Consider the following 22218-nt stretch of genomic DNA (forward strand, 5'->3'; position numbering starts at 1 on the left):
AGGTGCTGGAAGGGCCGCATCCCCGGTGCCCCGAGGGCTGACCCCGGCGCTGGGCAGTCCCCATCTCCAGACTCAGTTTACCCTTTCACAAAAACAGACAGTTGGGCTGGAAGGAAACTTTTACTCTTCCAGAACTTCTTAAAACAACAGAAAAGGTGCTCTGGTGGCTCCCTCCATGTCGGTGGTCCTCCAGGGTCCCCTCGCCCCATCACTGGTCTCGGGCTGGTCCAGGCCCCCCAAGCTCCCTCTTCCCAGCGCCCCCACAAGGAAAAAGCACCCTTCTATTTGTAAAACAATTATTTATTTTAAATGTATTATGTGGTATTAAATTGATAAACACTCCCCAGAGCACAGCATTGGATGGATGCGCCCCTCGCTTTCACCCCTGCCTGGCCCTTGACACCCTGCCGGCCCCACGGGGGCAGCCACTGGCCCAGATTCTGGTGTGTCCTTCCAGAAAGGTCTCTGTGTGACCCCCGGCTTCGTCCGGGGTGGGGTGGGCTCTAACAGAGTGGGACACGGGTCCCCTGCCGCCCCTGCAGTTTCCATGTGGTGGTCCCTCCCAGCCTGGGGACAGGTCTCGCTCCACAGCCCAGCCATGATGCAGGCAGGCCCCCTCCACAGTGGGGTCTGGGCGTGGCCAGGCCTTTGCTAGGACAGCGAGCAGCCTGTGGACAGGCGTCTCTGAGTGTAAACTCCTGGGGTGTCGGCTCAGGGGACGCGCCTTCGCCGCCTGGCTGAGCACCATCACCTTCGAGGTGTCTGAGCCCCCCCAGCCCCAGCAGAGGCGTGGGCAGATGTGAAGACCAGTCTCGTGGCCCAGATGCCCCCTCAGGCTTCTGCCCCTGCCCCGGTGACCTGCCAAGCTGGTGGCCAAGCTGGCTGGTGCCCCCCAGGCCAGGCGCCCCACTCTTACTGAGAACGTCCAGGATCGGAGCACATTCGGGCTGTTACAGTCGGTGGCATTTTGTTAAGGGGCACAGGAGCGCATGGCCTCAGCAGAGGGAAGTTGTGGGAAGGGGCTCTGGGGCAGTTGTGGCTCAACGCCCCTTTGGAGCCTCAGTTTCCCCGCCTGCGATGTCTGGGCCTGGCCTGCTCAGGGCTGACGTTGGGCTGTGTCTATGTCAGCACCTGCCTGCCTGCCATCGTCACCCACTGACTGACGCCCACTGCGTGGGTGCCCAGCAACAGCGGAGGAGGAGACCTTTGTCTGAGCCTGGAAGGGCTCCCTGGCGGCACGTACTTGCTGAGTTTTCACTCTGTGCCTGGCACTGGGGACAGCGCCATGAACGGCCGGCAGTGACTGCCACCACACGGCCAGCAGGAAGGGCTGGTCTGCTGTGGCGAAGGAATTAGGGACAGGGCGCAGGGACGGGGGAGGGGCTGCAGCTCCGCACCGAGGGCCAGGGTGGCTGCAGCCCGCGCAGATGGAGGGCCACCCAGGGGCCCGTGTTCCAGGCAGAGGGAGCAGCCGTGCCAAGGCCCTGAGGATGCGGCGTGCCTGTGTCTTAGGCTCCAGGGAGGTCAGTGTGGCTGGAGCCTACGAGCGGGTAGGGACAGTGGACCTGAGCTGTGGGACGGTCCTGGGCCAGAGCTGGGGCTTCAGAGCCGCCTGGCGGGTCAGCGGCAGTGCTGGGGATGGCCTGCAGGGGGTGGCAGAGTGGGGAGGTGACAAGGGCCATCCGGATTCACGCTAGACTGGGTGTGGGGGCGTGTAAGGGGTCGAGGTTTTGCTGACCTCCCAGAAGGTCAGAGCAGCCGTTCCAGCCGGGCTGCATTTAGACACTGGCCCAGTGGTGAGCGTCGCCGACAGGGCAGGATGTCCTCCCCGGAACGGAGAGGACCCCAGCCCCCAGCGAGCATCGGAGGTGCTGAGAGGTGAGGGGTTAAGGGCTGTTCCAGGCTTTGGGAGATGGGCGCCTGGGGGAGCCCAGCACAGGGAGGGGCTGCCCAGGCTGCGTGGGGGCCAAGCCACACAAGCCTCAGCCAGGGGCAACCGGGAGGACCATGCCCAGCCCACACGTGGGGTGTGTGTGTGTGTACGGGGGAGGGGTGTGTATGGGGCGTGTGTGTGTATGGGTGTGTGTGTATGGATGTGTGTGTGTGATGTCTGTGTGTGTGTATGAGGTGTGTGTGATGTCTGTGTGTGTGTATGGGGTGTGTGTGGGGTGTCTGCAGCACCAGGACTGCAGTGAGGGGAGAGGACCGGCCAGAAGCCCCCCGCTGGCCTGGTGGGGGCAGGAAGGACACTTGCCCCAGCAGAGGAGGGGCTCTCCCCGGCCCCGCCCCCATCTGCTGTCCCTCTTCCCTCCACCCAGGCGTCCCTGGTGCTCTGAGGGGACACGGCCCCGGGAAGTTCAGTTCCAGGAGAAACCCAGACACCTGGAATTCCATGTACCGTATGTCACAAAATAGATGCCACACCCCGATTCCCTGTAACACTGAGAAGGATGGCACCACTGCTGCTACTCAACGGGCAACAGGGCCCATGGTTCTGAGGGTGACCCTCGGCACCTGGGGGACCACGCACCCCCTGCAGGAAGAGCCACACGCAGCTTTCATTTCTTTATTGTGAGGCCGCTGGGGAAGCGGCTTGAGGCTCTGGTCACACACGGTCACACGACCTCATCGGTCACCGGGATGGGGTTTTCCTGGGGGCCGCTGGGGACACTTGTGGCGGCCGCGGACTCCTCCTCGCTGAGCTTCTTGCGAGCCTCGGCTGGGGGGCGGGGCGGGGGGTTGCTGGGCGGCTGCTTGATGGTGGTCCCGACCTGGGGGCGCTCTTTGGGTTTGGGCTCGATGGGGGTCCACTGCTCACCACGGACGGCCGCCTGCAGGACACGAGGGGCTGGGCCAGGGGGCCTCCCGGGGGCCACCCCCACTCCTGCCCCCACCCCTGCCAGGGAACAGGGCGGGATCCAAGTCCGAATCTGCTAAGACGTGAAGGGACTGCAGCTCAGAGAAGTTAAGTGACTGGACTGAGGCCACACAGCCAGGACCAGGCTCTGCCTGACCCCAAACTCGAGCTATTTCACCATGCCAGGAGGGGCCCACAATGGGGAAGTGGCTGGAATCGCTGGGCTGTGCACCACTTCCGGGTGCACATTCCACGACCAGGGACCAACCGCCGGCAGGACAGGGAGGCCAGGCCTGGGCGTCCAGCACACTGAGTCAGGCCAGCCGGGCAGCTGGCAGGGTGGCGAGGCCCAGGAGGGCGGCCAGGGAGAGCAGGGTGCCCCTTTCTGCCCTGGTGGGCGGCACCCCCTCACCCTGGACCCACCCCAGCCTGGAGCCTCCCGGGGCACCCAGGCACGTTGGGGCTTGAAGAGCGTGCAGCCCACGGAACTGCCTAAAATGCAGGCTCCTAGGCCCTGCACCCCTGCGGCGGGCCGAGCAGGCCTGCGGATGTGTACTTTTAGTTGTATAGCCCATGTTTGCCAGCTTAAAAAATACGTGATACCATATAATTTATGAAGCATAAGAATAAAACGAACATCTCTGATCCCACCTCCTAACTTGAAGACGAGAACATTCTATCCTGAAAAGTAAAACTATGAACTCGATGGATGAGAACACAGGAAAACACGGCGTGTGGGCGGGAAAGACATTTTGAACAAGCACAAACCATAAAGCAGATAAACCCACAGACAGATGCACGTCTGTGCCCTGCTCAGGGGAGGATGTCCTGGGGGGAGACGGCAGACCCTCAACAGGGATGGAGAAAACATTTACAGGGTCTAAACTCACGCAGGATCATAATCAAAATACACAGGAGACTCCCGTAACTTAGAAAGGAAAAGACAAACCCTAAGAGAAAAATGGGCCACGGCCGCGAGCCGGCGTCTGGGAGGAGGAAGATGAGCCGGTGAAGCCGGAGGAGGTGCCTGGAGCCCCACAGCGCTGAGAGAGGGCGGAACCGCTGCGGGGCGGGCACCTCGGCCCCCGGGGGGAGGGGCTCTAGGCGAGGAGACCACTCACTCAGGAACGCAGGGGCTGACCCCTGACTCCGCAATTCCGCTCCGGTTTAACCCAAGGAATTCTGGCTCAGGGCCCAGCCGCGTGTGGCAGGGAGCTGGGGGTGCGTAGTGGCCCCGGGGGTGCAGAGGCTGGACGTGGGGATACACACTCGCAGCCAGAGAAGCAACAGAGAGCCGAGCAACAGGAAGGAGTCCCACGGGGGAGCAAGCCCGCCAAGGGCTCCTAAGGACACACACAGACAACAGACGGGCATGGAAGGCCGGGGAACAGCCGGCATGGGGCCCACGCCCTCTAGAAATTCTGCTCTGGGTGTCCTACACATCTCAGCCCCCGCAAACCTGCTGGGCAGCTTGGGAGAACGGCCACGTGCGTCTGCACTGTTAACGAGCCCCCAGGAAGTCTCCTGACGGCCCCCCAAATGGCAGCAAGGCTGGTTTAGTTGAGGAGAGTCTGGTAAGTGGGTCCCAGTCCAGGCTGGGCCTCAGCTGGCTGTGTGACCCTGGGCCAGTGCCGCCACCTCTCTGAGCTGGGAAGTGAGCACAGCGCCCCCCTCCCGCCCCCGGGCAGGGCTGTGGTGCAGATTAAAGGAGACATGCTGGGAAACAGCCAGTGCACACTAGGCGTGCAACAGACAGCAGCTACGGTCGTCACCATCCCCACAAGGTGAGCAAGGACACAGGCTCCTGGCCTTGGCTCGCCCTGCAGAGCCAGCTTCAGGGACCGAGGTATCAAGCACCAGTGGGGCTGACCACAGAGGACACTCACCAGCAGGTAGATGCCGCTTGCGATGGCCAAGCAGGCTGTCCCCAGGATGGTGGCAAGCAGGAAGCCCGCAGGTACCGACAGCCTGGGGAGGAAGGGAGGCTCAGAAGGGCAGTCAGAGGGGGTCTGCAGCCCCAGGCCTCGGTCAGAGGCCACAGGATCTCAGGACAAAACAGACGTAAGCGTTCTGCCCCAGGATCCCAACGGAGGGGACGCCCAGCCCGCCAAAGGTCGGGCTTCCCAGCTTGGGCCCCTTGAGCTGCTCTCTGCCTTGATTTGGCCGCAACCGTTCTGGAGACACCGGCTCTCGGCCCCCAGCCCCCACGCTGGGAAGAAGCCCCAGAGCCGGAGGGCGCACGGTGTCCCGGCCTCCCCGGCAGGAACCACAAACACGTGTGCGAGGCAGCCACCCAGAGCCGCCCCGGTGAGCCCAGCCAACCCCAGGACCCTGACTCCTGACTTAAGCTGCTAAGGTTTGGGGTGAATTGTTAGATGGCGAGAGATGATGGGTGTAAGTTTGGGGACCTCTGGCAGAGCCTGGGACCTGGGATTTTGTTGGGAAAAACATCTGGGCTGGGAGGGGACTGGAGCTCTCCTGTGCGGGCAGCCAGGCCAGGGCCGCGCGTCCCGGGGAACTCACCCAAGGTGCAGGAAGGCCCGGACGTAGTAGTTCCTGGTGAGCGGCCCGAACAACTTCACCACCTTCGTCATGTACTTCTGTCCACTGGGTGGGGGTGGGGACAGACCATGTCCTACTCAGCGCCCCCGCCGCCCGCCCAGCCCAGGCGCCCCGCTTCTTTCCGCCCAGGACCATGAGGCCACAGCAACTGGGCGGGCACCAGCCTCAGTTCGCCCAGGAGGACAAACGGGTTGGCACTGGAGCCTCGGAGGGATGGGACCAGGCTCCTGCAGGGCCACTGGCAAAGCATCGCAGCCCTGGGACAGACCCCAGAGCAGCGGTGGAGGGGGGGACATACACACTCACCATCTCTCCATGGTGGAGCCCTTTCTCCTCTTCCCCCGGGGGTACTCCAGCAGGCAGACAAACACACCTGCTGCACTGACGCCGCGGTCAAGGAAGAGCCCGGCTCAGCCTGAGGGGCCACACTGAGCCCCCTTTGCCAATGAGAAAACAGAAAGGTGCAGCCACTGCCTGGGGGTCACACAGCTGGGAAACAGCCTGGTGGCCACTTTGCTGCCTGTCCTTGGCTTCCAGAGGGCCTGTAACAGCCAGGCCAGCAGGGCCAGGAGAGGACGGAGGGTCCAGTGCACTCCTGGACAGGCCCAGGCCGGCAGGGGAGGGTGGCTGATAGAGGGGGGAGCAGAGGGGACCCCAAGCATCCTGAGGCCTCTGCACCGGCCCTCAGGGCCACTGGCCTCCCACCCCCTCACCAGGACCCAGGGACTTGAGCAGCTCTCGGCACACTGTGAAGGGCTGTGCCCCCAGGGGCAGCAGCATCTCTACCCCAAGCCCGCCAGCGCTGCCCATGGTGGTGCCGGGCCCCGCCCCGCCCTGGGGTCCACGCTGGGAGGATACATGGAGTACACGCCGAAGTACCACTGGGCGAACTGGGCAGCAGTGGCCACGATGCCCCCGGTGATGAGGACTGCGGGCAGAGGAGAAGCGGGTTAGCAGGAACCCCCGGGGAAGGGCGTGCCCGGCCATCCCTGCAGGGCTGGGGTCCATCGGCCCACACAGCGGTGCCTCCAGTCCGTCAACACCTTTGCCCAGGAGGGGGCCCGAGGTGGTGCAGAGCCCGGGGGAAGGGAGGACGCCTCCCCCGGGAAGCACCGGCCGTGACGGGGGCAGGGCTGAGGGAGCCGCAGGCAGGAGGCGGCTGGGACTCTGCCTGGACGCGCTGCTGGAGCCCCGCGAGCCCTTGTCGTTTTGGGTTTTGCTGGACGCACTTACAGACCACGCACGCTGCTGACTGTGCGTCAGCTCCCGGGGCCTCGCACCTCGCAGGGCCCCGCCTGTCCCTGCACGCTGGTCGGATTTTAATACTCCCACCGCCGCCTTTCAGTCGGCGTTTGCCAGCTAGCCGGCCCCTTTACCCTCAGCCCTGTGGGCCTGGCTCTCTGCAGGCCGACGAGCGGCAGGATCTGCACCTCTTCTCCCCAGGAATTCGCTTTTTGCAATTATTTTATCGTGGTAAATAACATAAAACTTTCCATTTTAGCCTTTTTAAAGTGTCCGGTTCTGTGGCATTAAGGACATTTATATTGTCGTGCAGCCACCACAATCCATTCCCAGAATTTCCAACGACTTATGGCGGTATAATTATTATACAGTAAAATGCACAGGCGTGAGCTTGGTGATTTTTTTTTTAAAGATTGGCACCTGAGCTAACATCTGTTGCCACTCTTCCTTTTTTTTTTTTCTTCTCCCCAAATCCCCCCAGTACATAGTTGTAGATTTTAGTTGTGAGTCCTTCCAGCTGTGACATGTGGGACGCTGCCTCAGCGTAGCCCGACAAGCGGTGCCATGTCCATGCCCAGGATCCGAACCCGTGAAACCCTGGGTCGCCAAAGCAGAGAGTGCGAACTTAACCACTCGGCCACGGGGCCCGCCCCAAGCCTGGTGAATTCTACATGTGTTCCCCCAGAGACGTCCCCCCAAATCAAGATTTCCATCATCCCAGAAAGCTCTCTGGTGGCCCCAGCCAGATCACACCTAGAACCTGAAGTCTGGCTTCTCTTGCTCAACAGAAGGTTGTCAAGGCCGTTCCCATGGTTTGCGTGGATCACTCGCTCCTGAGTTTTCTTTTTTTAAGGAAGATTAGCCCTGAGCTAACATTTGCCACCAATCCTCCTCTTTTTGCTGAGGAAGACTGGCCCTGAGCGAACATCCGTGCCCATCTTCTTCTATTTTATATGTGGGATGCCTGCCACAGCATGGCTTGCCAAGCAGTGCCCTGTCCGCACCCGGGATCCAAACCAGCGAACCTCTGGGCCGCCGAAGCCAACCATGTGCACTTAACTGCTGTGCCACCGGGCCGGCCCCTTTAACAGTGTCTTGTTGCTTCTCCTGCCTTCTGCTGCCCTGAATGAACTGTTTAATTTAAATCCTTCTTCCTAAACCACATGTGGGCTTTAGGATGTGTAACTTCAATCACAGCCTGTTATTAATTATTATAGTCGATACTTACTCACCGGTGTCTTCACTCTTGTATCTTGGATCTTTCTTCTGGATTCAGTTTTTCTCTTGCAGAGGCATACCCTTTAGTAGCCTTTTCAGTGAGGGTCTGTGAGTAGTAACTCTCTAGATACCTGAAAATGCCCTCATTCTGGAATGAGTTTATCTGGGTATAGAATTCATCTTTTTCTCTCAGCACCTAAGATATCATCCCATTGTTTTCTGGCATCTATTATTGATGATGAGAAGTCTAAAATCAGCCTGATACCAATCCAGTGTTTTCTCTGATAAACTTTAAGATTTTCTTTAATGGTCTGTAATGTCACTACAAAGTGTCCAAGAAGGGATTTGTTTTCCTTTATTCTGCAAAGGACTTCATTTTCTGCTTCAACCTGAGATTTCTGCATTTCTGGAAAATGCTCTCCACGACCCTCTGTGTCGCCCCCTTCGTTCTACGGACTCTCCCGAGACCCTCACGCTACCTGTGGTGGGTCTTCTTGTACGTCGTACACGACTCGGCTTCTGTTTACCACTTCCCACCCCTTCGCCTCTTTGAGCTGAACTCCCTGAGGCCTCCTTCGATCCATCTCCCACTTCACTGCTTCTCTCCTCATCTCCGCACGGTGTCCGCTTCATCCAGTAAAACCTTTAATCACTTTTCATCTTTCCTACTGCTAGACACTCTGTTAGTTTACTTTTTGCATCGTCCTGCTCTTGTCGCATAATTTTCTGTTCTTCCATCTCCTTGAACGTGTTTAAACACGCACCCTCACTCCTGCGTCCCTCCCAAAGGGCACTAGAAGCGCTGGTTCTGAGGAGGGACATCCTCCTGTTGGTGGCGCCTGCTGACTCTCCCTCCGAGTGTTTGCTTCTGCAAGGGGTGGGACGCTCGCATGCTGCACCCAGCGGGGTCTGTCTGCGTCTCGCGTGCCCTGGCTGAGGAGACGCCCCAGAACACGGCTCCACCGGGGCCTCTGCTGGGGGCCTGCAGGAGTCTCCAGTCCTGAATCCGCTGGTTCTGCATTTCTAGGTCCCAGGGTGGAGGAGACTCAGCCTCACTCGGTGCGCAGCACGGGCCGGCTCTGGGGTTTGCCTGGTCTGTGGCCATCTTCGTCCAGGCCCACGCAGCAGGCAGCGAGCTCCCCGGAGGACGGCTGTCCAGCGCTTCTTGTTTTGCATGGAAGGATTGCCCTGAGGGAACATCCTCTTTGTTTCCCCTCCCCAAAGCCTCAGTGCACGGTTGTAAGTCCTTCTAGCTCTTCTCTGTGAGCCGCCCCCACAGCACGGCGACACACACAGGTGGTGTGGTTCCGTGCCCGGGCAACGAACCGTGGCCTCCAACGTGGTGAGAGCGCAGCGCCTTCCCCACGAGGCCATCAGCCTGGCTCTCCCGCTCTTGCTTCTGCAGGCAGCCCCTCCTGGCTCCGGCCTGCAGCCTCGGCACACAGCTCAGTCTCGGCGCTTCTCCACACAGAGGCCCCAAGCCCCGGGCAAGCCTGTCGGGCCACTTCCCCAGTCCCCTTCCTTCGGCCCAGCGCACCACCCTGAACCTCAGTCTGCTGTGGCTGCCAGCAGGTCTCATTCTCAGTGTTGAGCTCATGACACATTAACTGTGGGCTGCGCGTCAGCACTTCCGCGAGCTGGAGGAGAGGAGGGTGGCCTCCTCGTGCGCCCAGGCTCACTCGTCCCAGGTGTAATCGCCCCATCTCGAGCTTCGGGTTTGCTGCCTGCCATGAGCAAGAAGGCGCCAAGACGCCACCGGCTCACCAGGGAGCAGGAGGAGGGCACCCTGACAGAGCTCCTACTGCGTGCACGGCTCCTAGGAGGCACTGGGACGCAGCAGGGACAAGACAGAAAAGGCCTCAGCTCTCAGGGGGCTTGCAGTCTCGTTGAGGGGACAGAAATAAACACCACGTAGCAGTGACCTAGAACAGGGGACATAAGGAAATGTAGATTGGGTGCTCTGGAAAACTTCTCTGAGCAGGTGACATTTGAGCTGAGAAATGAATGGAGGAGCCAGCCATGGAGGCTTCAGACAGAAGAAGCCGCTTCTGCAAAGGCCCTGCGGTGCACAGCGGAGATCCGAGGACAGAGAGGGGGAGGGAGGGCGCCAGGAGGCAGTGGTGGCAGAGTGGCCAGAATCTGGCTATATCTTTCGAGACGGGAAGCTGCGGAGGGTTTTTGGCAGGAGGTGACACGATGTGATTAGATGGTTTTTTTCTACGATAAAAAGGAAGCCTGTTGGACGCGGCTGTCGGCAGGGCCTGGCCAGGCCCGAGCAGTCCAGGAGGCTGCAGTCCATCCTGAGTCACGAAGAGAAGTCAGCACAAGGAGGAACTCAGAGCAGGAAGGGCCCCATCGGACAGTGGCCGAAACTGAGCCATGGCTTGTCACTTCCCCAGGTCTTGACCTCGCCGTCTGTAAAGTGGACGAGAGCACAGCTCCGGCCTCATGGCGGTCGCACACCAGCTAAGGCAGGGCGGGCAAGCCTGCACACACGGGGCACGCCATGGCCGGGCCACTGGGCCATCACAGTCCGTACCCACGGGGACTAGCCCCCAGGTCCCCAGCCCTTGGCATGCTGCCTGCTGTCACCCTCTACTTCTCGGGGTGGGGCAGGGGAGGAAGGGAGGCTGGTCCGCAGGGGTCTGGGGATCCGAGGCCTCCCAGCCCACAGCAGGCGGGGGGACAGCCTAGGAACAGCTCTGGGGAGAAGTGAGAACTACCCGATTCACTGAGTTCTCAGCCACTCGAGATGCCGAAACAGGGGTGACCTGTCTGGACACAGAAAAGACTGCTGGGCCCCACCGCCCAAAGCTGCCCACCCCAAATGTGACCTGACGGGGCGGCCGGGGAGCCTGCGTCTCCCTCTGCTCCTTCCCCTCCCAGAGCTGCGCCCCGGCTCCTCCCGTGCCCAGGTGGCAGGGGGGCCTCAAGGTGGGTCCCCGGTAAATGGTGGTGGCTGGGACCCTCCTCATGGCCACATTCTCACACTCCTCCCACCCACTCCCACTGGGTGCAAGTCCTTCCTGGGAGGGGCAGGTCCCCAGAGGCAAGGGGGGCAGAGCCTCTGAGCAGCTTCCTCTTGTCTCAGACCCTACACCCTCCTGAACGGTTCCTGCTTCCAATTCCAGCAGGCAGCAGACCCCACTGCTCCTCAAGCAGACCCCTGAACACAAGCTGGCAGGGTGGCGGGGCCCTGCCATCCTCCCCAGAAGCAGTCCCCGGGAGTTGAGCTGGGAGGGGCTCACTCTGGGTGGCTTCCAGCGGCCTTGTGAAATGCTAGATGTCCTTCCGCACAGACTGCAGGCTGGGCCCCAGATGGAGAGTGGTCACCCCCACAGGCCGAGCCCAAGCTCCTGGCCAGGAGGCAGGAGGAGGCCATCCGTGCAGCCCAGGACCCCAGGGAGGGAGCCCCTTATGACCCCTGGGCAAAGCCCTCACTCCAGGGCACCAGGGGCCACAGGGGCGGGTCATCCCTGGGGTTTTCCCAACCCTGAGGGGTGGTGACTCCCCGGAAACCACCGGGCTGCAACTTCCTCTTTCACTCCCGGGTGGAGGAGTGAAGAGGAGTCAGGTGGGGGGTACAGGGGATGGGGGTGGGAAGGGGGTGGCACATGAGTCTGTAGGGGCGAGAGGGTCTCCAAACCCCCTCTGTAGCCCGAGGTCCCTGATAGCCTGGCCAGGCTCCAGCCCACCCCGCCCAGGGGCTGCCCCACAGCTGCAGGTCCCGGGCAGCAGCGTCTCAAGCCCTGACCCCAGGCTGGCGCTCCCACTTCCTGGCCAGCAGCCTAGGGTCTCTGACCCCTCAGGACCCTAGCTCCCCACCCCATCTCCAGCCCGCCCCTTTCCTCCGCCTTCAGTCTGGGGTCTCCAGCGCCCCCACTTCCCCAGCCCGCAGCCTGCAGTCGCTGACTCCCCAAGCCCCGGTTCCAGCCTGCACTGCCAGGCCGCAGCCTGGGGACTGGGCGCCCCCGGCCCAGCCTGGGCCGGCCCTCTGCAGCCCCGCCCCAAGCGCGGGGGCCCGCCGCACTCACTCAGGCCGGACGCCAGCGCCTGCTCGTTGGCCCACATGGCCCACTCGATCTGCCCCATGGCGGCGGCGGCGGCTCGGCTCGGACTCTGCGGCCGCGCTCCGAGTCCCTCTCCCGCCCGGCCTCTCGCCCTCCGCCCCTCCGCCCCTCCGCCCCGCCCCGCCCCGCCCCGTCCCGTCCCGTCCGGAGTTCCGGCACCGCCCCCGCCCCGCCCCCAGGCGACAGGCCCAGCCAGGCGGGTGGGATAGACTCGGGTGCTGCCGCAGGAGCCTTGCCCCCACGAGAGCCTGGCTGGAGCTCAGGATGCGGCCCTCCCGGTCCCATCAGGCCGGCTTCCTCGGCGGGTCGGCGCCGGCGCAAGCTTCTCCGGCCCAGGCGTCCCGGTCACTTCCTCCTTCCCGGCCCGCTGCACCTGGGCGCAGGCCACCACTCTGATGCTCACTTTGTGCCGGTTGCCTGCCCTGCCTACTCGCCCACCACCGTTAATCGGGGTCCCCAAGCATCCCCTGGCCGCTAAGGACAAGGGTGGTTCCTGTGAGCAGGTTGGGTTCCTAGAAGGGCTTACAAAGGTCGAGCCTTCACTGCGCCCACTGCAGGCTCCCCGCCAGGCAGCAGGGCCTCAAACCAGGAGCCCCGGAGCTGGGGCCTGGGTGGCCCCGCCCTCTCTGGAAGTCAGCTACTAAGGACAGTGGTGGGTCCAGTGCCCACTTCCCCATCATGCAGGTGTGGCCCAGGTCAGACGGCAGGCAACCCTCTGCTCACAGGACTGACAGGGGAGGGGCCAGGATGTGCAAAGCTTCTGGGAAAATCCCAAATACACGAGTGCTGGGTCCTGTGCCTCCTCCGCCCACCCCATTCAGGGTCACAGCCCAGGACCCGCTCCAACTGCAGCCTCGCTCACTCTGGGGCATCTGACCCTCCAGGGAGTGAGGAGAGGCGGGTCAGAGAGCACAGGCACCCAGCTCCTTCCCCAAGGCCCGCACTGCGGTTTGGGAAGCAGGCGGGGCACAGGGCCTCCAGAGGCAGAAGGTGGCTCCCTGGGCAGCAGATCCGGGGTCAGTAACTCTCCATGTTCCACGTCCTCACACTGCCAGGCCCTCGCCAGCCCCAGGGTGCGTGCTGCCCACTGTGTGCACAGGCCCTCTCAAAGCAGGGACCCCGGTGGGCAGCAGCTCCCGGGGCAGTAACTCTGCATGTTCCACGTCCTCACACTGCCAGGCCCTCGCCAGCCCCAGGGTGCGTGCTGCCCACTGTGTGCACAGGCCCTCTCAGAGCAGGGACCCCGGAGCACTGGAACCAAGAGGAAGCACGCAGCCAGGAGTCAGCCACACCAGCTTTATTGCCAGCTCGCACCTTGGTGCTGCTCTCCCGCCTCCCACCCGAGACACGCCACTGGTCTTCTTATAAAGAAACGGTCCATCCACACCTCATGGCCCGAGTTTGAGTCCGGTCCCCAGTTGGGCAGAGGAGCCATGGGCAGCCACCATGCTGCGAGCACTTGGGAGAGGTTTCCAGAGGCCTGCGGAGGCTGCTGCTCCCTGCACGGTGACTGTCCTCCAGCTCCGAGGATGGATGCCCGACTCCCCCTCGTCTCCACTGATCAAGCTGCTGTTCCGGGGCAGTGGGAGTGGCCCCAGAGCACGGGGCCAGAGATCCCTTCCCTAGGGGGCAGTGGCAGCTCCACCCGCCGTTGGCTCGATCCTCCAGGTCTGGATCCTGATCCCAGCTTCTATCCCGGCAAAGCGCTGGGCGCAGGCCAGGAAAGGTGAGGCACGTGATGGGGGGCCCGCTCCTGACCGCCTGGACACCTGCAGGTGGCCACTCCCCTGCCCCAACTCGGCCACAGCCCACTGCCCAGCCCAGAGCCAGGTGGCCACCCACAAGTCCCAGCAAGCACAGCCCGGCGGCCGCCACACCTGGCTCCCCAGTCCCAACGAAGCGGCCCCTTCTCCAAGCAGCGGCCAGGGCTCCTGCGGAGGCGACGGTCAAGCAGCTGGCTTTGGTAAGCCGTCGGGGCCCAGGAGGTGAGCGTGGGGGTCGTCCAGGACTTGAGGCCCGGGCCCCACCTGGGGTGTGGAGGAACTGATGTCAGATCAGAGATCAGGGAGGGACAGAGTGGGCCCCAACCTGCTGGCTAAGTGCAGGGTAGAAGCTAACACCTACGTGGGGATACCCAGGCCCTGTGCCCAACTCCTCTGGGCAGAGCGACATGGTCTCCCCATTGCGAGTGCCCGGTCAGTCAGCCCCCATCCCCCAGACTTGGGGTGGACAGCCAGTCACAGGACGGAAGTAGAAACCTCGGCCTGGGTGCAAAGGTCATGGGGCCTGAAATAGGGCGGATCCCAGGGAAATCCCGGCTCAGCAGGGAAATTCCTGCTCTGAGTAGGAATCCTGATCTGCTCCTGGGTGGGGGGGTGTGCATGAGCCCTGAGGGTCCCCAGGACCCCCAGCACCTGCCTGTACCCCGAGGCTCCGCCTCCCCAGCCCCACTCTCCCCACTCAGCGGCGCCCAGCGCAGGGCGTCCTTAGATGTCCGCCTTGAAGGCGAGCGAGCGACTGAAGGAAACAGACTGCAGTGGGCGGCACCCTCTGAGAACCGATGGGGACGTCACTGCCGCGCCTGCTGTGTTGTTAGCAAGTCGGCTTCCCGCTGAGACAGGGGTGAAGGGAGCTCTTCGCATGGCGGGCGCCCGCCCCCGCACCATGCCAGGCTGAGGGCTGGGTACCAGGCCTCACCTGAGTGGCGATGATGTATTTGATGCCGCCGGGGGTAGGCTCCATGCCCAGTGCAGCTTTCAGCTCGTCTGAGAGCAGGGCAGGCCTCACGGGCAGCCCCTTCAGAAACCTGGAACGGGAGGCAGGACACCTGGGGGTCCATCAATGGGAAGTGTCAGAACGGGCAGGTCCATGGCAGGAGGCGCAGAAGTGGCAGCTGAGGGTGGGGGTCGTGCCTGCCAACAGGTAGGGGGTTTCTTTTGGGTTGATGAAAAGTTCTGGAACTAGACTGAGGCGCCGGTTGCACGCTGACTGTATTTAATGCCGCTGCACTGTACACTTCACAGTGCGCAGGACGGCCCACCGTGTGTTACCTGTGTTCCCACACACACACAACGCTAAGCAGGGCTGGCCAAGGGCCTGCCTGGGGCACGTGAGGGGAGGGATTCAGAAAACCTTGCGAGGTTTTGGGGTCTTTCCTTGCATGCCTGGCCCACAGCTACCTTTATGCCCAGTGGGACAGCTCCACTTAAGAAGGAAACACCTCAGCCCAGGGGCATGTCTGTCCCAGGTCCCTCAGGACAGTGAGAACCTGTGAACCACCCCTTGGGGGACAGGGCAGTGAGCTCAGAGGGCCCAGCCTCCAGAGCCATCCCACCGGGGGGAGGTGAGGATCCCCGCCCACCCCAAGAAGTCAGTCCTGCCCCGTGACAGTGACAGACGAGAGGAGCCCACACACTTGCAGCACGTCCCGCAAGCAGGTGTCCCCACACTGAGGAGACAGGACGTCAGAACAGCTGGATGGAAGGAATCTAAACGGCCGTGACAGCGAGGCCGCAGGCACGTCCACACAGGAGCTGTGACGCTGCACGCAGGTGCGTGTGTGTGTGACCACGGCGCTGGGATGTGATGGTGAGGTGTCTGTGATCACAGCTAGGCACACTTGGTGACATACTGCCTGTCGTCCCCGGGGAATCAACGCCTGCTGCGGACGCCCCTTTCTGCACCCCGATCTCGGCAGAAGACCCTGCTCTTCCCTCCATGGCCTCCCAAATGGGGGCACCCATGAGACTCACTTGTCTCCATTCGACTCAAGGGGGAAGCTGTGCCTCACAGCAGCCACAAACTCAGCCATGGTATCGTCCAGGGTGAAGATCACGGCGTTGGGGCCCGCGTCAAACGTGTATGCCACCTGGAAGTGCAGGTCAGCATTACAGCCTGCACGGTGGCTCTCATCTGCCTTGGAGACCCGGGCCTCCCACCCCTGGGCTGGGGCCTAGACCAGCTCCCAGGCGCCCACGGGGCCAAGCTGGAGTGGGGTGGCGGGGTGAGTGAGGGGCTTCCCACACCAGAGCCTCGATGTGTGGGCTGCGATCCCCCGGGGGTAGTCCAACCAAAACGAAATGACAGGACAGGAACCGCCGGCGCCCTGTGCAGCAGCGCCCAGCCCTGTCACAGACCCCTCGCACGTGTCACCACCTGGTCTCACTGCAGCTCCTCCCTCAGGAGTGCCCGCGCTTTCCAAGGGGGCAGGGTCAGCGCCAGCCCCTGCCTGCCCCTCACTCACCTTGGTCTGCCCGTGGTGGGCATTGAAGCGGTGCACCAGGTGGATGATGCGCCTGGAGGTGTCGTTGAGGTAAGAGATGGGCGGGAAGGTGTCCAGACAGGTGGCGTGGAACTGGTTGCTGTCCTTCATGGTCAGCTGGCCGAAGGCCTGGAAGTCCCGCTCCATGACGCAGCGGGCCATCTCCGCCATGCGCGCCGGCACCAGCGCCTCGGCCCGGAACTGCAGGCACACGCCGCCCGTGAGGCACTGGCTGCTTCACAGCGGAGCGTCCAGAGTGCACTCCGGTCGGAGCTCCGGCTCGGCAGCAGCCCCACCTGGCCTCCGCGCCCAGTGTCCACAGGGCCCACAGAGCAACGAGCTTGGCTTCAAAGGACGTGTGCTGGGACATGCAGGACGCGCCCTGGGGAGCTGCACGTCCCCCCCCATGCTGGCCTTACCCGGAGCAGGGGGCTGGTCTCCACGCTGGTCTGCATGCCCACCGTGCTGCCCGTCAGCTTCTTCTCGGCACTCACCTGCGAGGAGCAGACAGCCTGGACCATGCCCCGAGGCCCCCGACCCGTGCCATCCCGGCCCGTCCGTCCTTCCCCTGCACTGGAGGGGGAGCGGGCTGGGAGCCAGGGATGTGGCAGGGATGACGCAGCTCAGGGAACAGGGACGTCTAAGTCAGCAGCCCTCCTAGCACTCCGTGGGGGTCCTCTCCTCGCCCCGGTGAGCCCGTGAGCCAAGCAAGCTGTGCCCCTGCCACTCCTGGCACGCCCGCAAGGACCCCACCACGCCGGCCTCACTCACCACGAGAATGAGGACTCGGAGTTCGGGCCAGTGCGACTCAGGGGCCACCTGCCGGGCAACGCTGTCCTTCCCGTCGGCCCGCTGCCCCATCTGCCACTCCACGAAGCCGCCGTACAGGCTGCGGCAGGCGCTGCCCGAGCCCCGGCGAGCCACTTCTGAGAGGTCGCCCTCGACCCCGTAGACCTGGGCCAGGGTGTAGGCTGCAGGCACAGGGGGAGGCCGGGCTGGGCGGGGTGCCGGCTCAGGCTTGCTCAGCGCCCCATGAGGACACGCCCCACGGGAGGTTAGAAATCCCGAGATGACGGAGCTCCAGCCGCCAGCTCCCGCAGTTGGCATTCGCCCACTCACCCCCCCGGCCCGCACTCAGTGTTCTCAGAGGCGCCAGACACGGGACCCCTGGAGCCCTCGGAGCTGCCCAGAGGGGGCCCTGAAGGCCGAGCGCCGAGGGGCCAGGGTGAGTTTCTCCGAGGAGAGACAACAAACTTGGCCCTCAGGGTGCCATGTGGGGCAGGGACACAGGCGCAAGGACCTGAGGAACGTGCCTGCACAGGGTGCCGGCAGCGTGGGGCATGAGGGAACAGCGCTGGGCCAGTCAGGGGTCAGATGCCAGGATGGAGATGGGGGTCCATGAAGCAAGCTCTCTGCCCCTCGACACAAGCCCCCTCCTGGCCTGGCTCACGCAACCTGTCACCGAGGGTGGTTCAGGCCCGAGCACAGGAGTTGACTCGGGCCACAGGTCTCAGTGGCTATGGGGACGGGATGAGCCTGCTGGAGAGTAAGCCGATGCAGAGGAGAGCAGAGCTGGGACTGAGAGGGAGAGAGATGGATCCCTAACAAGGCTGTCAGAGACCCTGGAGCCAGCTGCACCTGAAGCCAGCCGCACTCTGTGGAATTCTGTTACACAAGCCAAGAACCTGACCCTGCTTTAGGCGTAAGCTGGTTTGAGGTGGATCTCTGTCATGTACAACCTAGAGAGTCCTAGACATGGAGCCCCCAGAAGACTTGAACCTTCAGACCTGTGAGTGACCAAGGCCTCGGCCTCGTGCAGTGGGCTCCCTGAGGGCTGCCAGAGCATAAGACGCCAGGAGCCGCAGCACAGCACTGGGGGGCCGGGTCTCCCTGCAGGCACCCACCTAGGCAGGCATAGCCGGCTGCTGAGGAGGCCAGGCCTGCAGCCGTGGGGAAGTTGTTCACCGACGCGACGTGCACCTTGTAGCTGAGGCTGAGGGGCAGCGGGTCCTCGTCACCAGCGCTCCTCCGCTTCCGGGCCAGGCGGCGAACTGCGGGGAGGGGCACGGTCACCAGGCAGAGCCGGCCCCCACCTGCTCCTGGCGCCTGGGCTGTCGTGGGTCAGGGAGGGCGGGGGCACAGCTGCGACCTCCTTCTCGGGGCAAGGCCCAGACCCCAGAGCCGAAGCTGGCCGGTGCTGACAGGCACTGCACTGTGCCCAGGGCGCGGGCAGCCAGGTGGGGTGAAGCGGCAGCAGCATCCTCAGTGCCCAGGGCAAGGGAGCGCCAGGGGGAGGAGCAGGCCTCACCCGGCCGACCCCGCGGCCCCCACTCACTCTCCCTCAGGCAGGCCTGCAGGCGTGGCTGCCCCACGTCCTCCTCCCGGCCATTCAGCCAAATCCGGTCCTCGGTGAAGTCCTTGCTGATGGCAGCCGTCGTGGTGGTTTTTAACTGAGAAAGAAAACGCAGGGCCACTTCAGGGCAGGTGCGGGCCAACCCCGATCTGCAGGGGAGGCCTGTCCTCCACGGCCCTTCCCAGGCGCCTGCTCGGGGGCAGGGGCGGCCTTGCCGGGACACAGGGAGGTGAAGGCCAGGGCGGCCACGCCAGGTGATGGGGAAGGCCGGCAGACACGGGGCAGGCTCGCCCAGGCCGGCTCGCCACACAGGACGCGGCCCACACTTCCACTCCCACAGCAGAGCCCCAGAGCTGGGCTGGGGGAAGGAGGGGACGCGGACCTCCAGAGGAGAGCCGGGGGCACTGGGGTCTGCGTGTGCGCGCCATGAGCCTCTAGAACGGCGGGCGAGGGAATGGACATTGCTCACTGGCTGGGGATAAGTTGCTACCAACTGTTTAAAAAAGTTTAACAAAAGTTTAGTAAATATTTATTTTGGGGCCGGCCCAGTGGCGTAGTGGGTAAGTTCCACCCGGTTTGGATCCTGGGCACAGACCTACACACCGGTCATCAAGCTATGCTGTGGTGGGAATCTCACATACAAGAAACAGAGGAAGATTGGCACAGATTTTAGCTCAGAGAAAATGTTCCTCACCAAAAAAAAAAATGTATTTTGGTGCTTACTGCCAGTCCAGCCCACACTAACCTGGTCCTGGTGCAAAGTGACACTCAGAGAGGAGTTGATGGGCAAGATCAGCTCCTCATCTCGCTTTCCCCCTGGAACAGACAACCCAAGGCAAAGCCAGTCAGTTTCCCGGCCCTGCAAACCAGTGCACTCTTGCCCTCATCCACCAGTGCCCCACCCCTCCCCACCTGAATTCCCCAGTCACCCCTACTCCCATCCTACAGCTGCCCCATCCCCCTAGACCCTGTTCTCTCACTGCACAATCTGATTCCTCTTCCTGCTGTGCCCCCGCCTTCAGGCAGGCCTCCTGGATTGCTCCTCAGTTGACTGAGCTCCAGGTCCCAGATTTGAGCTGGAGGCCAGTCCATCTCCCTGCTTCATTGCTTCTGTTTTATCTTCTTTCGCTCATTTGACAAATCACCTTGGATTTGTCTAAGGCTAGCAGGTGCTGGGCGCTCTGACTGTCAGGCTCTTGCCGTCTCCTCCCCAAGAGGAGGGGCCCCAGTTACGGAAAACTCCTCACATCTCCCTGCCCATACTCCCTGGAGACACAGAATCACCCCACTCTGCCGAGCATTTCCACTCCTGGCAGCTCAGAGCAGACATGGGAAACCTTCCTGAAAGACCAAGAGGTCTAAACTCTTCGTGAAGCACACACAACGCGCTGCACTCTTCTGTGGGGGTCTCTGGGGACGGCGGACAGCGACAGGAGACAGTAAAGACTAACACCTGGCGGGTGATCTGTGAGAGCCCAGAAAGAGACCCACATACATACCCCGACCTGGTTTTTGACAAAGGTGCAAAAGCAATTCAATGGCGGAGGAACGGCCTTCACAGCAAACGCTGCTGGAGTAAGTGGACACCCACAGGCCCAAAATGGGACCTGGGCCCAAGTCTCAGACCTCACACAAAAATAACTCAAAAGGCATCGCAGACAAATTCAACACGTAAAACTATAAAACTCAGAAAAAACACAGGAGAAAGTCTTCAAGATGTAGGGCTGGCAGAGAGGTCTTGGGCTTGACACCAGAAACATGATCCATAAATGGAAAAAGGGACACACTGGACTGCACCAAAATTCTACAAACTTTGACTCTTTGAAAGACCCTGTGAGGAGGATAAAAAGACAAGCCACAGCCTGGGAGAAAATATCTGCCATCTTCACATCCCACAAAGGATCAGCACCTGGAATACACAACGACCTCAACACTCAATGGTAAAAAGCACACAGCCAAGCAGAACGTGGACCAATGACACGAAGTGACACTTCACCGAAGAGGACACACATGGGTGGCAAATAAGCCCTGAGAAGGTGCCCAACGCCACTGGCCAGCAGAAAATGCAAACAAAACCCACACACCTATCAGATCGGCTGACTGACACCAGAGACAGCGCCAAATGCCAAAGCTGTGGATCACACACAGCTGTTTGGGAACGGAAATGGTACAGCCACTGGGAACACAGCCTAATGGTTTGCTTGAAAAAACCCCTACACCCAGGCGTTGCACTCCTGGGCATTTATCCCAGAAGAATGAAAACTTAGGGTCACACACAAACCCACACACAAAAGTTTACAGCAGCTTCATTCGCGAGAGTGCCAAAGTGGAAACGAGCAGCTAGCTACCTTTCCAAGTTTGCGAAGCACCCTGCGCCGGTCCACCCCAGGAACAGGACCCAGCGCTAAAGGAGGGAAGAACGGGTGCCCGCAGCCACCCGGACCAACCTCCAGAACTAGGAGTGAAAACAGCCAATCTCAAAACTGTGTCCTGCATGATTCCATTTACCGAGCATTCTGGAACGGACAACATGCTAAGGCAAGGTGGGCAAGATCCTCGAGGATGGACATTCTGTGTCAGACCGTGTCCACGGAGCATCCCGGCCCCCCGGGGCTGGACGTCCATTAGGGACCGTGTCCACTGAGCGTCCCGGCCCCCCGAGGGCGGACATCCCTCAGGGACCGTGTCCATCCAGCCTCCCGGCCCCCCGGGGCTGGACATCCCTCAGGGACCGTGTCCACCCAGCCTCCTGGCCCCCCAGGGCTGGACATCCCTTAGGGACCGTGTCCACAGAGCGTCCCGGCCCCGCGGGGGTGAGTCTCCTGACCGCACGCGGACCAACCACCACCCGCCCCTGGGAGCTTCGGCCTCCCCGTCCGCGGCCCCCACGCCCGCGCACTCACAGTATTTGATGACCGCGATGTTGACCGGCGCGGTGCAGGTCACGGCCACCAGCGGCTTCTCCGACGCCATGCCCGAGCAGCACGGCGCCACCGGCCCGCTGCCGCCTGCCGCTGCGACCCCAGATGTTCACGCGCCGTCCAACCAGCGGCGGGCCAGCCTCACGCTCTACCTCTCAGCCAATGTGCGAGATCGGACGATGAGCTGCCGACGTAGAGCCCGCCCCCGCTGGCCCGCGGACACACACTGGCTCTGCGCAGGCGCGGGAACCTATCCAGACACGGAGTCCGCGCAGGCGCTGACTCTGCGCAGGCGCGGAGCCTCCCCAAGGGCGGGAGTCGGCCCAGGCGCCGGGACTGCGCAGGCGCTTGGTGTAGCCAACCCGCGAGGGCCTGGGACCTCGGCTGAGGGGGTCTCTCTGGTGGGTGATCCTGGGCTGAGACGGGAGGCTGGCCCTCTGCGGGGGTGGGGCTGAGCGGGACGCGAGAGGTTCGACGCCCCCAGCAGCTCTGGACCGGAGGCTCGGAGTGACCGCGCCGGGGTGCCGCCGGGGCCGAAGGGCAAGCGGGCTCCCAGCACGCCAGGACGTGGCGCCCCGGCGTCTCCCCGCAGCGTAAGGGTCCCCCGCGCCCCGCCGCCCGGGATCCTTCCAGCACCCCTGCAGCCTGAGGGTCCCCTGCACCCCGCCGCCCGGGGTCTCCTCGCAGCCTGAGGGGCCTCCACGCCCCGCCGCCTGGGGTCTCCCTGCAGCGTA

At 62.7% G+C, this 22218-nt stretch overlaps 2 protein-coding genes across 6 annotated transcripts; both read right to left on the reverse strand.

Moving 5' to 3' along the window:
- Window positions 1-2552: 2552 nt before the first annotated feature.
- On the reverse strand, window positions 2553-12065 carry LOC124249322 (cytochrome b-245 light chain). Of its 2 annotated transcripts, none has more exons than XM_046680202.1 (6): window positions 11914-12065; window positions 6278-6347; window positions 5726-5800; window positions 5381-5464; window positions 4744-4825; window positions 2553-2831 (listed from the first exon to the last, which is right to left on the reverse strand). In XM_046680202.1, the coding sequence occupies exons 1-6, from the start codon at window positions 11969-11971 to the stop codon at window positions 2616-2618; spliced, it is 585 nt and encodes a 194-aa protein (XP_046536158.1). In that variant the 5' UTR covers window positions 11972-12065; the 3' UTR covers window positions 2553-2615. The 2 variants fall into 2 exon arrangements, with proteins under 2 accessions (XP_046536158.1, XP_046536159.1); XM_046680203.1 differs by lacking the exon at window positions 2553-2831 and adding an exon at window positions 2850-4200.
- A 1166-nt stretch (window positions 12066-13231) lies between these two features.
- Window positions 13232-21644, reverse strand: MVD (mevalonate diphosphate decarboxylase). 4 transcript variants are annotated; one of them, XM_046683772.1, is made up of 10 exons: window positions 21467-21640; window positions 19309-19379; window positions 18546-18660; window positions 18115-18261; window positions 16982-17181; window positions 16630-16704; window positions 16193-16411; window positions 15702-15817; window positions 14647-14776; window positions 13232-13976 (listed from the first exon to the last, which is right to left on the reverse strand). In XM_046683772.1, exons 1-10 carry the CDS (start codon window positions 21534-21536, stop codon window positions 13896-13898), a joined length of 1224 nt encoding a protein of 407 aa, XP_046539728.1. In that variant the 5' UTR covers window positions 21537-21640; the 3' UTR covers window positions 13232-13895. The 4 variants fall into 4 exon arrangements, with proteins under 4 accessions (XP_046539728.1, XP_046539729.1, XP_046539726.1 ...); XM_046683773.1 differs by having other exon boundaries at window positions 14647-14755; window positions 21467-21638; XM_046683770.1 differs by lacking the exon at window positions 13232-13976 and having other exon boundaries at window positions 13986-14776; window positions 21467-21644.
- Window positions 21645-22218: the final 574 nt, after the last annotated feature.

This window comes from Equus quagga, chromosome 13 (genome assembly GCF_021613505.1).
Source record: "Equus quagga isolate Etosha38 chromosome 13, UCLA_HA_Equagga_1.0, whole genome shotgun sequence".
Classification (NCBI taxonomy): domain Eukaryota; kingdom Metazoa; phylum Chordata; class Mammalia; order Perissodactyla; family Equidae; genus Equus; species Equus quagga.

Bases quoted from the DNA above. Each gene is read 5' to 3' on its own strand.
- LOC124249322 (XM_046680202.1), bottom strand. From the start codon at position 11,971: ATGGGGCAGATCGAGTGGGCCATGTGGGCCAACGAGCAGGCGCTGGCG. The intron at 5,801-6,277 runs GTATCCTCCCAG...CCGCGGCGTCAG, and splicing joins TACTTCGGCGTGTACTCCAT to TGCAGCAGGTGTGTTTGTCT. The intron at 2,832-4,743 runs GTGAGTGTCCTC...CGTGTCCTGCAG, and splicing joins CAAGCGGCATCTACCTGCTG to GCGGCCGTCCGTGGTGAGCA.
- MVD (XM_046683770.1), bottom strand. From the start codon at position 21,536: ATGGCGTCGGAGAAGCCGCTGGTGGCCGTGACCTGCACCGCGCCGGTC. The intron at 19,380-21,466 runs GTGAGTGCGCGG...TGTCTGTTCCAG, and splicing joins CATCGCGGTCATCAAATACT to GGGGAAAGCGAGATGAGGAG. The intron at 16,412-16,629 runs GTAAGGCCAGCA...GTGTGCCTGCAG, and splicing joins AGACCAGCCCCCTGCTCCGG to TTCCGGGCCGAGGCGCTGGT.